The sequence below is a fragment of the Etheostoma spectabile genome, chromosome 2 (assembly GCF_008692095.1).
Source record: "Etheostoma spectabile isolate EspeVRDwgs_2016 chromosome 2, UIUC_Espe_1.0, whole genome shotgun sequence".
Taxonomy (NCBI): Eukaryota; Metazoa; Chordata; class Actinopteri; order Perciformes; family Percidae; genus Etheostoma; species Etheostoma spectabile.
Window position 1 is genome coordinate 28,476,475 of NC_045734.1, and position 15,184 is coordinate 28,491,658.

General features: G+C 41.6%; 1 protein-coding gene across 7 annotated transcripts in view; it reads right to left on the bottom strand.

The window, feature by feature from the left end:
- pcdh10a (protocadherin 10a) overlaps positions 1–15,184 on the bottom strand; it is a 39,259-nt gene that overhangs the window by 11,899 nt on the left and 12,176 nt on the right. The window contains exons 4-5 of one of the 7 annotated variants that reach the window (XM_032537977.1): positions 5,764–5,924; positions 2,669–3,614 (exon numbers count right to left, since the gene is read on the bottom strand). In XM_032537977.1, coding sequence (XP_032393868.1) covers positions 3,561–3,614; positions 5,764–5,924 — 215 coding nt within the window. In that variant the 3' untranslated portion in view covers positions 2,669–3,560. Of the gene's footprint in view, positions 1–2,668; positions 3,615–4,427; positions 5,925–15,184 lie in introns of those variants that run through there. The other 6 variants (XM_032537961.1, XM_032537969.1, XM_032537954.1 and 3 more) reach the window with 6 other exon arrangements.

Consider the following 15,184-nt stretch of genomic DNA (forward strand, 5'->3'; position numbering starts at 1 on the left):
GAGTGCAACACTATAAATGTGTTCTGAAAATACCCCAATTGTCCCCATTTGAACAATTATTGCATCATGCCCCTTTTTGGGGGGAAAGGTAACCATGGAGCCGAAGATCACACTGACCACTGGACATAAGAATAGCATGGTAACAATCAGATTACCTGCTTACAATATTCACGTTATATCAGCTTAATCGTGTCCATAAAAAAGAGCTGATAATACCGTATTATAGTAATACTTTTGACACTATTGACACAAGGCTGTATTTCCATGAAAAAAAGGGCTAGTCGAGGAATACCACACTATCACCCTGGTGTTACCAAGATATGACTACTTATTCAACTTCAGTTGATCAAGCTGTGACCTCATTCTTTTTCTGTCTGTTTTTACCCCCCCCCCCCCCCCCCCCATTTTCCATTTAAACATACACTGGATTGTTTCTGGGTGATATTTTAATCGGAACCCAGAAGGGCCATTCAGTCACGATGCTAACCACCAGATCCGTCACATGTGCTGGTGATGTGTGTCCGAAGGCAATCTTGTGATAGACACAAACAGATCGTCTCTGTTTCTAGGTTGTCAAGTGATGGGGGAATGCTGTCTCTGCCCTTTGACCCTGGACTTTTGCTGCATTAGATCCAGACTCCAGCGTTCTTCTTCTTCTTTCTTGCGTCTATGAACTTGTGCCAGGCCATGTGTAGCTCACACTGGAATGAAGGGCAGGGATTGGAATGTTGGGGGATGGTGATCAGTGATTTTCTTTTTTCTAAAGGAAATGGACTGAAAGCTAGAGTGACAGGCTTCAGAAAAGTTTTTTTTGGTGAGCTATTGAGGTCAGGGAATGAGGAAAGTAGAGCAACAGCATGGTGATTACATCTTGAAAGTCCATGGGATTCTTGTGGGATAGCTGAATGTCTTTTCACGAAGATTCATGTGATAAAAACCCCAGTGAAATCAGTGGCCATGCTCCATGAGGACAACTGGTTCAGCATGTCTCTCTGACTGTAACAAAGAAGCCATTTTATTCAAGATTTACATAAATATTTTTACCCATGCTAAAAGCACAGCTCTATGGATGCGCAATGCTGGTTTATCAGTAAATTAGTTGGTCATAATTTGGGCAAAAATGCAATTTTTTTATCTATAAGATGGACTACCATAAAAGTGTATACTATTTTTAAACTTTCATGGTCCTACTGACTTTGGTGATTCCCTTTTTTCTCTAGTTCCACCAACAGGTTGACATTTTTTGGCTTTAATTAAAATGTCTCAACAACTATTAAATGGATTGCCATGAATTTTGGTGAATACATTATTGGTCCACAGGGGTTGAATCCTCGTACGTTTGGTGATCCCTGCCTTTTTATCTTGCACCAGCAGGTCAAAGCTTTTACTCATCCTGTGGAATATCTCAACAACTACTTGATGAATTGGCACAATACATTTGTACAGACATTCATGGCTCCCAGACGAAGAATTCCAAGACTTTGGTGGTCCTCTGACTTTTCATCTGGCACCACCATGAGGTTCACATTTTCTGATAGCCATGGCATTTTGTACAATAATATCCAGCTTTAGGGTGATCTTTCCATCTAGCGCCACCATCAGTTCAAATGTTTGATCTAGCCAATACCTCGTCACCCATCAGTCTCAGCTGTACTTTGTGTTCAGTGCTAACTCGCCAATGTTACGTGCTAACGTGCTGGACTAAGACCAACTGGTAAACTGCTTAGTAATACCATGTTAGCATTGTCCTTGTCAGCTTGTTAGCCGGCTAACATTAGCATTGGCTCACACAACCTCACAGCCCTGCTAGCTTGGCTGTAGACTTAGTCTTGTTTACTGATCAGTTACACACTATTAATTTAAGTGAACGCGACAAAACACACATTATAGAACTTCAATGACACTGTTTATTCATCACCACTTGACCTGTTTGTGTGCGCACTTGTGTGTGTGTGTGTGTGTGTGCGTGAGTGAGTGCGCCAAACTTCGCGCCTCACAATGTAGTGTGTGTTTATGTCCATATTTGTCTGTGCATGATTGTAAAACCGTTGATATCTAACGCAATTGTGATAGTCCCCCTTCCTGTACATGAACACATATTCTGCTAGTAAAAATACACAACAGGCCAAGACAACTCAACTGGTGTCTTCGCTACACACAACAAGGCCCAGCATCTGTTAACGGTGAAAAGTAACAATCAAATAAGAACATCAACTTAATCCTCGGTTGGTTTGAAAGAGGTTTGCTTTGTCGGCTGAAGCATTCCTCCTCCTTTTAATTCATACAAGTCTTGATTTTGTAGCACTTGGTATTATTAGATTGAATGACATTATGAGGTGTAGAAACTAACCAATGGTTACACAGTTTTCAGAAAAAAGTATATTGTATATTTATATATATATATATATTGTTATATATAGATTTATATTCATTTATAAGCGTTTTAAAATAGCACGGTAAACACTTTGCACACATGATAAAAACCACTGACTGTGTCTGATTGTTTATGTATAGGCCAATCGTGTCAAGGGAACCATATCCTGGTAAAGGGTCATTTCACTTTATCTGCAGTCAGCTCAGGAAGGACCTTTAGAGGTGTCACACTAGTTCAGAAATGAGCACATTCATTTGTAATATGTTATTAATAGTGTTTTCTCTCCTTTTTTCTTACACAGTGTACCACTAAAATCTCCTTCCTGAAGTGGCTAAACTTGAAAGAGAACACACGGGCTCCGTGTTCGGTCACTTGGAATAATTTAGAGTCTGCACACTTTAACCACACAGATAGAACATCAGAAACCGAAAAACAAAACAAAAGAGAAGTTATATAAAGACAGTCAAGTCAAAAAAACGGAGATACAGAATTTTATAGTACTGCACATTATCTCTGCTCGTCCCCCTTTTCCTTTTTGTTGCGTGATTTTACACCTGTACAACACCCGCTCCCTCTCTCTGTCTAGTAGTCTGTCTCTCGCCCAGTGTCTCCGCTGTCAGTCTCCACCCCCCCCCCCCCCCCCCCTCACCCCCTAACACACACAGTCTCTGTACAGTTGGCTAAGTGGTGACCATAGAAATAGCTAAAGGGTTCCGTGTGACATTGGTTTGTACAGAAACGTTAGGTTTTTTTTTCTTCTTCATGTAAACAGGCACACACAGATCTCTAGAGGCTAACTCCTCAGTCCAGAAAAAACAAGACACAACCCACCTCTGTGAGTTAATCGCTCCCTCTTCTTGTTTTGCACTCCTCTGTTCCTTTAACTTCCTCTCATCCGTCTGCTGATGAATTTATAATGTTCACATGTCAAGTGCTTTTTGGGGCCCCGGTCTCAGTCCTGCTGAGAGGAATAAGGCCTTGGATCGCTCCTCAGTTATCTAGTGGTTTACAGCTACTCAGTATTTAGTTCTCCTCTCCCCCCTCGGCGACCACTGCCAGGGCTTTGTTACAGTTCGCCACACGAGATAATGAAGCTTGACCAAGGTTGCTGTTGTCCGGGGTTGCTGTTTGTGTAGTTTTAACGTTGCTGTCTCCAGCATCAGTGTTGGTGGTCTAGCACAGAAACTCACGCTGTCTCCGACAGGTCCACGTGGAACGAGCTAGCAAATCCTTTTGCGGGCTGAAAAGACAGAGAAACACACTCGTTAAGACGAACGGCACCCCATCCCTTGGGATCCCTTCAGGGACACGATCGGCTCGAAACGCCATCTCTTGAAGGATGCATGCCACAAAGGACTCTCTGTGAAGTTATTAATACATCCTAAAAGCCGGTCCTTCTCGCAGTATAATGGTAAAACTAATTTGGGAATTGGGTAAAAACATGTCCATCAGTGAAGATAAATGTTCGAAATGTGGTGGCTACATAATGCATTCACAGCAAATACACAGAGCACTAATTGCTTCATTAATTATCTATAAATGGATCATTAAACATTCATAAACGCTTTATCAAGGCAACCCATGGTGATCAGAGCATAGCCATAGCCGGTATTAGCATACGGTGCTGTTTCTAAAAGTAGAACACGATGCCAATTGGTTAATAGAGCCTCGTCCTCTGGGACTATTCTCGTCTTCTTTACCGACTGATGAGCAGCAGAAGTTTTTTTGCCGTGGCGACCTGGCGTCAATTTATTTTTTAAAAGAGCAGGAAAAAAAACAGGTGGCAAATGAAAGAAAGTCAAACGGAATATATCAATGTTGTGGTCCGAGCGAGTATGGAGTGCATTTATTCCAACCCTGCGAGGCAGACGGGATGAGCAGACGCGCGGGCAGCTATATTTGGAGCGAAGAAGGCGCTAGCACCTGCGGGCTAAACACAAATCATCTCTCACACGGACCTGATGCACAAGAGGAAGATTGCTCGGCTCTGTTTAAGTCGCAGACAAGGAATGAAAAAAAAAAAAAAGAACAGGTTATAGTGTTGATGGTTTACCTGAGGGACATCCCACGGTCTGCATGCAGTATCATGGAGGATGGTGGTTAGCATGGCGGTGACTTGACTGGAAATGACTTCTCTACTGAATGTGTACATCGAATCCATTCGCTACTCTTAGAGCTAATAGAATATTCATGTAATGTGGGAGCTGGGAAAGCAATTGACATGTGCAAGAAGTGTCCAGCCATCATGTCCACACCATGCTCCTTTAGAAAACGCAAGCAGGGAAACTCCATTTTATTCCAATGGATATGAATATATTTCATTTGCTAAATGATAGCGCCCTCATATAGTAACCTGTGTGTCGTGTCTCCTCCAGCTGAAGAATCTTGACCCGAGGCTTGACAGCCCACCTCACCCACCCCGCCCTTCTTTATGTCAGGTATTGATCCACAAGCAGGCGAGTATAGATACTCGACACTTCCTTTTTAGCACAAAACGGACTTCAATCCTCATGAAAGAGACTAAGCGTGGGTTGTGCGTTTCACCTTTGGAGCTATTCAGTAGGGAAGCCATCACGCTCGAGCTAAACTCTGTTGTTGAGCAAATGGAGAAAGAAAAAGATGTCCTTCGCAGCATGAGATGATCTAGCTTTCATTTCCTCTCTATATACTGGATTCAGGTTTTGGAATGGAAATGTGACGTGTGCTTGTGTCGGTGACCTTTACTTATATGAGCATCAGATAAAAAAGCTGATTGGAGAGGATTTTGAGGGGGAAATTTAGAGAAAGGTAATTAAAAAGTAAAAAAAAAAGGGCCACAGCGGATTAACATGGGTCCAATTTAAATTGTGTTTATTTTATAATAAGTCACATCATTACAGACAGTAGTGAGGGTTAGGATGGGGTTAGATAGAATTTTTTCAAAGTGGGTTTGGAAAAAGGGGGAGTTAGCAATAATAGCGTACATTTTACATTCCACAAAATAAATCATAATTTAAAACAAAACAAAACATAAAGCCGTTTTAAAAAAAACTAAAAATAGAAGAAGAAAAAGTAGATGAACAACATAAAAAAAGTCCGGATCAGATTCATCCTCCCCATCTCTAGTATCTGTACTGGACCAGACCGAAGTCGTAGGGTCCCAGGGAACTTTCATACTGATACTCACAGAGAAAGGTGGCTTTGTACGGTAGGGTCCCCCTATCATACTCTTTCCTCTCTAGCGTGCTGGAGCTGTACTGCTGCTGTTGCTGATGGAGGTGATGGTGAAGGCTGTGGTGTGACTGTGACCTTTGACCCTCCTTGCCAAAGGTGGAGAATGACCTATCGCTGGCCGAGGCGGTGGACGCGGTCACGGTGAGTTGGTCGGACAGGTTGACAGAGGCGGGTACCTCAGTGTCGGGCAGTGTGGCGTCCATCCCGGGCACGTGCAGGTTGCTGCGGTAGTCCGGCCCCTGGCGCCCGTCGGACGGCACAAAGGACGGCATCCAGCAGCGGTCCGAGTGGCCCAGGGCTTTGCACTCCTCCGTGCAGTTAGAGAACAGGTCGGTGCCTGCGGAGAGGATACACATTAGGCAAGGCAGAGTCCAAAGACTTTACAGAAAACAGAAGCCTTCAACGTCTTTTAAGGCCAAGGACCCCTTAGCTAAAAATAAATGGAGCAAGGACACCATACTATATATTGTGTAACATGTAGTTGCACATTAAGCTTGGCCTACAACAAAGTTGAAAGCTTTTTTATGGTGCATACAATCCAAAGCTCTTAAACCAAAAAATGTTGGCATATTCATATAGTTTTCCATCATATTTTAATGCTAAAATGTGGCACAGTGAATCATTAAGCTTAAAGGTATCTGTGGCTGGCTACCTTACCTATAGGCCAGTAAGCCTATTAGCAATGTTGGGTTCATTGAAGTACATTAAAGAAAACTGTTTTATCTTTACTAATAACATGTAAGATAATTGCCCCCCCACAGCAACTCTGAGGACCCACTAGGGGTCCCAGACCCCCTGTTGAAGATCTCTGGCATTAAACATTAATGAGCACTACGGCTGCACAATATATATTTTTTTAAGTTGAATGAAAATATCAACAGAAAACTGCACAATAAAAATTTAATGTTCTCTCTTTTTTTAGTGCTGCCTATTGTATTCCATTCAATGTTCAATTTGTTCAATAACAGGATGTTGGAAAGGATTTCCTTTCTTTTGTTTTTAAGTCAACAAGCAATTTGTCGTGTTTTAGCAGAACAACGATAGCGGCAGAACTTTAGTACACTTTAATATGTCTGCTCATTCATATTGTGTGTATTCAACAACGTAATCACGTATTTTCCTCACATCGTGCAGTCCCTAGCACTGAAAAAACAGTTGGAAGTACAAGCTAAAATAGAATAAGACGGGGATAAAATACAAGAATAAAAGTTCCAGTGCAGTAACACTAATTTTAAGAAGGGCAGCATCAAAGAGATAAAAGAGATTGGGGGGGATGGAAGAAAGCAGGATGACGTATGGAGAGATGGAAATGTGAATGGAAGATCACAGAGATGTGAGGGATGATAAGCAAGAGGGGATAAAAAAAAAGAGAAGAAGGGGCAGTGGTGCGGATATTTGGAGTGGAAAGACAAGATGGAGGAGGAGATGAGAGAAGTTAGCGATGGTTGGCCGCATGTCGCGGGCAGAAAAAGTGCAAGGAAAGCTATTCATCACAGAGACGAGGCCAACATTGATGAAGCGGATTGTTTGTTTTCCTCTTCACCTCATTCATTTCGAAAGAAAAGTGCAAACACAGTGATGTGGGTGGTGGGAAAACATCCCCCCCCCTCTCCCTCCTCCCCAACATCCTCAGACTCCCAATTCCTTCCCAAACACCATGAGCACTATATCACGATCTAAGCGTACGTTGTGAAGCGCCTGGTGCGTTCAGGGCGTGTCCAAATCCACTTTTCCTAGTTCGACGGCGTAAAAAAGGATCCGTGCGCCGGGCGCTCGGTTCTAAAGGGTTGTATTTAGCGTCTTCATTAATTCCTGGGTGTGTTTTGGGCGTAACATGCACACCATTGTCGCACTGTTGCTTGCTGTGGAGGGAACTACTAGAACTGTTGAGTCCTTGTAATTTATAGAATGCAGTCTAGACCTACTCTATCTGTAAAGTGCCTCAAGATAACTCTTGTTATGAATTGAAACTATAAATAATGTAATGTAATTGAATTAAACCAATCAGAGTGTCTCCTATTTCCTTTAAAAGCCAGGTGCATTGTCATTAAGATGGCGGATTTGCACCATCATGTTTTTATTTGTAATCTTTTGCACCTGTATGTGCTGCTGCCCGTCCCTGTTTGTGTGTGTGTGTGTAATAAGCATAATGTGTGTGCGCTGTGCATAAGCCTAGGCGCATTTCACTAATGCGCTGTTAAAATAACAACAAAATGCTGCGCTATTGACTTTAGACCAGGTTTGTGTTGGTCAATCACTTTCCGCTGCCTCAAGATAGCAATACGCCCAGAATGCACCTGAACACACCTCCCTGCAAGACCAGCACGTGGGCGCGGGACTGTCTTAAAATAGCAAACACACTTGCTACGGGCTTTGCGCCGCACAACGCATGGTGCAAGAAGGGGCCCCCAAGAGACAAAATGTGAATCCATATCCCATCGTCCTCACACACACACACACACACACACACACACACACCACACACACACACAGAAGAAATTATCTTTAGAAATGGTCCACACAAAAACACCCAACAAAACAATCACTGGCTGCTTTATCACACTAATGTCAATATCATCCCTATACAGACTGACACAGTGTGTTACTGACACAGAGCTACAGCCATCAACGACACGAAAAAAGATTAAATTAACATCTGAAATGATATAATAGAATAACACACACAGTCACGCAAACACACAGCATGAAAGAGGTACCAGTTATGTTAATTACTTTCCCTCTTTAGAGAGAATAAAGAGAGGAGGACGTGTGTGTGTGTGTGGGGGGGTGTATGATAGAGATTATAAAAGAGAAGAGTAAGGAACAAGAGACATGAACAGAGTCATCTCTGTAATGAGACTCTGCAGCCAGTCTAGGCGTGCGCGTGCAGATTGGATTTGTAGTTGTTGGTTTTTTTTCTCCCAGTTTTCCAGGGAAGCCATGTGGGATAGCGTTGGAATGGTGGGATCAAAGCAGGGGACGGGCAGTTTAGGAATGTGATACATCAGCAAAGAGAGGCCCAAACACAGAGAGCAGACAATCTGTAATTCCCTGATGGCGGAGAAGGGCTTCGGATCAAAGGCTCCACTTACACAAATCTATCCTACCGATCCTCTCCCCTGATAGTGCCACCGTTCGTCTGTTACTAAAAGCAGGCGTGCTCCCAACTAATGTGACCCAAGCATATACATATCACCAGATATTAGGCCACAGAGAAATATCTATATTTATATATATACAGAGACCATAAATACAAAACAACAACCCCAATGAAGTAATATGTTTACTTAATAGTATGTACCATGTCTGAAGGAATATTGAACAACATTAAAAAAAAACATTTCCATGTTCGGTCCACGTCCCCCCCCTGCATATTAAGACCCCATCTCCAAATGTCAGCCTGCATTATGGATTCTTTTTTACATGAAGAGAGAAAGAGGCGAGTACATAGAAAAGTCATAAAAACATTGGTGCACGTAGTCAGACTTCTCACTTTGGTTGTGTTTGTTCTGTCAGATTGGATGCTCCTGCGCTACAGGTCTGTGCATTTCAGACCCGCTCCTGGAATATGACGCCAAAAAAAAAATTGTTATATTGGAAACGCTACCATCGAGGTAAGATCATGTCAACTGGTCTTCTTAGGAGAACTGGACAAGGCAATATACAGTATACATGTAGAGTGCATGATATGCTCATTCAGTATGAGCTGCAATCATGTCTAACAGTGCACTTAAGCTTTACCAGCCCTACACTTAACCTGCTCCGCATGTTTTTGAATACAAAAAATATGAAATGGTGTGTTTATTTTTAGTCCCAGTTAATATTCTCCTTATCATGGAGTAGAACGTCAGTCAAAAATGAGACAGTAATACACAGAGCTCCTTGTAGTTCAGGTGCAAACACAGCTATCTACCGTCTCAATCAAGGAAACTAAACGGTTTGAGTAGGATTAGTGTATTAACATTTAAATTACAGCAATGCAATTTCAAAATAAAAGTTGTTTTTTTCTAGTTTCCTTTAACCCTCATGTTGTCCTCGGGTCAAATTGACCCGTTTTCCTATATCAATGTTCTTTTTTTCTTTTTAACTACCACTACTATTATTCTAATTCCCCAAAATAACATGATTGATTCCACACAACAGTCTTTTGCAGGTACAAATCTCTACTTTCATTAATTTTGGGGCGTCTTATTCAATTTTAAAGCATTAAAAAAAAAAAAATTGAAGTGATTTTGAAATGGTATTGATTAAAAGTCGACATATTTCAGTCTGTGATTATCCATCAATATACATTCCTTTTAGTCTAAATAAGTCCTACTTTCGGCTTTTTTAACTCAAACATTAGGTATCATTTTTTTTATTGACCATAAATTCCAAAAATAACTGTAAAACTGAAGTTAATAGTGTTGAAAACAAACAAAAACCAACAAAACTTTTCAACAAAAGTGTCGATTTTTCAATTTTGATGGGAAGACAACACAAGGGTTAACTATTATGGAAAGTGCAATAAACAACTGTATCATCATTTAATATGTCATTCTGTACCTGGAGAACAGCGTTGTCACTGTAACATTAAGATATGTATTCAAATATGATTATTTTGGGCCTGCAAAACATCAGAAGAAGTAGGAAGTGTGTACATATTTTGTCTTGGGCTTTTCTGGTGTTTTTTACTTGTCGTCCCGCTAAATTCTGAAACCAAAGATGCACCCTTGGAACTAGGCTTTGGACTGGAAGCAAAGGAAATAGGGAAAACAATGGCAAGGTGAGAGTGTTTGTCTAAAACAAAAGAAAATCTGGAAAGACCTTCTAAATATAGTCCAACCACCATCCATAGCTTTGACTAAATTAAATATAAAATGATGTTATAAAGTTCTACCGGCTAATGTCATCCAGTGCACATGTAACTACCATCCGCTAATAACGGCACCACTGTCGACACATGGTCTGTGGCTGAGTCAACTGTTTTGGCTTTGTGTGCATTGTGTGGATCTAACAGGGTTGCGAATGCAGGCCTCACAGGAAGCGAGACAGGCAACATAGACTGTGGCCAGAGAGCCAGCGGGGACACTACGCTCACAGACCAGGGACAGCCAGGGCCAAACAGACGGGGGAGTCGCAGATTTCACAGACAGACATAGACAGCAGGCAGGATAGGCAGCAAGACCGCAGGAACCATAAGGAAGCAGAGGGGAGACCCGGGCGATAGCAGATGGGATGAGCAATGGCCAGAAAAGACAGGGTGAGACCCGGGAATTGCAGATGGGGACAGGCGAGGGGTTAGATAGAGGTGGGCAGAGAGGGAGAGGACTTCAAATACGGAAAATGAAGAAATCTCCACAAGATTCGCAGTCATGTACTTTAACCCCATCACATGGAAATATAATAGCTAGGGCTGTCAAAATGAAATGAAGGCAGATAAAAGTCTGACTAGTCCTCACAGCAGCATTCTGGGATGGGAGAAAAACGTGCTCTGGTTTATTGGCATTTCATTACAGCAATCAAAATTGTCTTTGGCGCCAGACGGAGCAACGGTTCCGTTGCAAAATAGTCTCAGGAAGGAACTTGTTTTGGTGGAACATGTTTACGTTCAAAAGTAGTATAAGTATAATATAGTCCTCAGATTGGACAGATAGTCTAGCTAGCTGTCTGGATTTACCCTGCAGAGATCTGAGGACCAGGTAACCATAGTCCTCACGATTGGACAGATAGTCTAGCTAGCTGTCTGGATTTACCCTGCAGAGACCTGAGCACCAGGTAACCATAGTCCTCAGATTGGACAGATAGTCTAGCTAGCTGTCTGGATTTACCCTGCAGAGATCTGAGGACCAGGTAACCATAGTCCTCAGATTGGACAGATAGTCTAGCTAGCTGTCTGGATTTACCCTGCAGAGATCTGAGGACCAGGTAACCATAGTCCTCAGAAATCCACCGGAGGTTAGAACGCCAACACAAAGACAGAGGAAGGGGACGGACATCTGGCCAAATATAAGGGACATTCGGCGGAATTTCTGTCTGCACTTGAACAATCCCAGAAATGACTAAAATTTAATTCACCATCACTAATAAACGTGATTAATGCACTCGTAGAGCTGGGCATTATATTGATATTGTATGGCTATTGTGATATGAAACTAGATATTGTCTTAGATTTTGGATATTTATGGCATAAGTGGTGTCTTACACTGGTTTTTAAGGTTGAATTATAGTAAAGTGAAGACATTTTCTGAACTTATCAGACTGTTGTAACAGTTCTGTTATTTGCCTTTACCCACTTAGTCATTATATCCACATTACTGATGATTATTTATCAAAAATCGTAATGTGTAAATAGTTTGTTAAAGCACCGATAGTCAACAGTACAATAATGTTATTGCGGTATCGATATGGAGGTATTTGGTCATGAATATTAGGACATTTGATTTTCTCCATATGGCCTAGCCCTTCGCACACGTGTTCTTTGATTTGGGTCTCAGTGTTAGGGTTCATAGGGTGGATAAAGAAATGGATCAGAAATGTATAAAGGAAAAGGTCTTTTGAATAGCAAGTTAAATCCATGTGAATTCAGTCTAATTTACAACTTCAACAATATTTCTTTCAAAGTACATTTAGAACATATGAAAAAATGTGTGATTAGTTTGCAAATGATCACATGTCAACTATGGACAATCATGTGATTAGTTGTGATTACATGTTTTAATCACTTGACAGCCCTAATAATAGTTACATCATGTAACTATTTAGGGCCATTTGGGGATTGAGGCTATCCTGGTTCAATGATGAATAAGAATATGAGAAAAATGTAATACTATGCTTAAACTTTGATAGAGTTAAATAAATCAGCCGAGGATTATCGGCCCATCTGATTTCCCTGTGGGATCAATAGAGCCTGTAAAACCTGCTTTTAAACGGTTCTGGGTTATTTAAGGGAAAACAGCTGGATATAAGGGCTGACAATGACTTTCTTCTTATTTTATATCCCATAATTGTGTTTGATTCAGCAAGTTTTCATCATGTCTGTTTGCTTGGTTGTTTTTATCACCACCTAGCACTGTCAATGGCGTGACGGGGTTGAAAACAAACTGGAGGACGTGTATAAATATTGCAATTTCATATATAATTAATTATTTTTTATATATATATATGTATACAGTATTTTAGTTAAAGTAGAGAAACATATGATTATATTAGCATCAACATTTTGGTATTAATTGCATGAAAATGTAGTGATGGTTAGTGAGGACATGCAAACATGCTTGTTGTTTACTACTTAGGCAACCCATTATATTTAAATAAAAAATTATTTAAAAGCAATTGTGTTGCATTATAATGCAAAGACACCTGGTTCTATTAATTGACAGCATTACAATGCATTCTGTGATTTCCTTTAATTGAAAAGGTGGGAAGCAAGTTTGGGGGACTTGAAGGAAACCCAATTCAGAGAATCACCCAGTAGCTGTGTATAGGGCTTCTCGATTATGAACAAATAAAACGTAATCGGTTATTTTGGTCAATATTTGAAATCCCGATTATCCAACATGATCACTCGTCGTCTTTTTGAAAGACAATCATTGAACTTCAGAAAAAAGCAACAGTGAAAACACCTTGAACTCCGTACGTCCGCCAGTTTATTCAGAACACGAGACACAATAAGACTCACACGATTTAATTTTGGATTCATTGCTCAGCCCTAGCTCTGTACTCGGACTATGACCATGTTGAAAACAGTTTCTAGATTCGATTCAACTACAACTTCCGATTTTGAGTGGTGTTAACTTGCATATACCCCCGGATTGACCCCTGGAAACTAATGTATATTTATGTCTGTCTTTCAATTGCCTTGCCGGAGTCATCCCAAAAGGATCAATAAAAAGGAGTCTAAGTCTAAGTCTAAAGGTTGGGGGCATACAAATCACAGTGTTTCTCTTAATGCCCACCTTACAGTTAGCTTCTAATCTTTAGCCTTTTAATGGACTTCTGGCAAATTAATTTCCTCCTCAGACACAAGAGGATGTTGACCTCGGGCCCTCCAATCTTCGCTGTGCTCTGAGCTTGGTTGCCACAATGCATCCACTTCTACATGCACAAACAATCCAGCTGAGAGACTGAAGCACATACTGATGAAGAGAGTTAAGGATGAAGGATTAGGAGAAAGCTCAGTTTGTTCCACGTTTCTCATATCTCATTGTATTATGAAGCAGTCACAAGGGCGTGTTGTTCTCTGGAGATAATGTATAAATATAGTCGGCAGCAGTCACTGTTAACTGTGTGCCAGGCTCGGAGAAACTCTTGTCACTAGCTTCCAAACTACTCGGTGTGTTTTTCTGCCTGCCGGCTGACTGAGAACCGCGAGAGAAACGCGACATCAACACGTATGTTTGCAAACACACGCGCTTAAAAATACTCTTCTTAACGCGGAGATATGTAAATGTACAAGTAAACAGACAGACAGGCCGCGCACATATGACACCCAGTGGCTGTTGATTCCCGTGAAGCACCTTTTCTTCCTCGGGCAGAAAGCAAAACAACAACCAAAACAGTGACTGGCAATGACAGGCCCTGCCAGCAGTCCTATCTCTCATCATGACCTCATCAGGCAGGAAGCACAGACACACACACACACACACACACATATATATATATATTATATATATATATATATATATATATATATATATATATATAATATATATACACACACACACACACACACACACACACATACACGCACACATGCACATACATACGCATAGACACACACACACACACACACACACACACACACATATATAATATATATATATATACACACACACACACACACACACACCATACATGCACACATGCCACACACACCCACGCATGCACACAAGCACATACACATACACCCACACACACACACGCACACACACACACATATAAACACACACACACATTTCCACACACACACTCGCACATACACCCACACACACACATACACACGCATGCACACACACATACACATACACCCACACACAAACACACACCCACGCATGCACACACGCACATACACATACACCCACCCACACACACACACACACACACACACACCCACGCATGCAACCACACATACACATACATACACAAACACACACACACGCACACACACAGACACACGCATGCATAAACACAAACACACACACACACACGCACACCAACGCACGCACACAAACACACACACACACACACTCACACACACATACGCATACACAGCCACACGCACATACACACACGCATGGACGTACACACGCACGCGCACACAGGGGGATGTATACAACGCTCCGCAATGCAAACAAAATCCAGTTGCTAATAAGCAATCAGCACCTTTTTTTCTCCGAGTGTTTCCGAAATCCCACGCCATGATTTGACTAATTGCGTTGCCTGACATACATCCAGCAACAGGGAGTGGGGAAATGAAGGAAAACAAATCCTGGGGAAACACCAGCCCCATGTCTGATTTCACTCAGTGGGTATATATCTGCTGCATGCAGGTCTGTCTGACACTCTCTGTCTTTTTCCTTCTCGCTGTGTCTCTGTGTCTTGTTATTTAATCCTCTC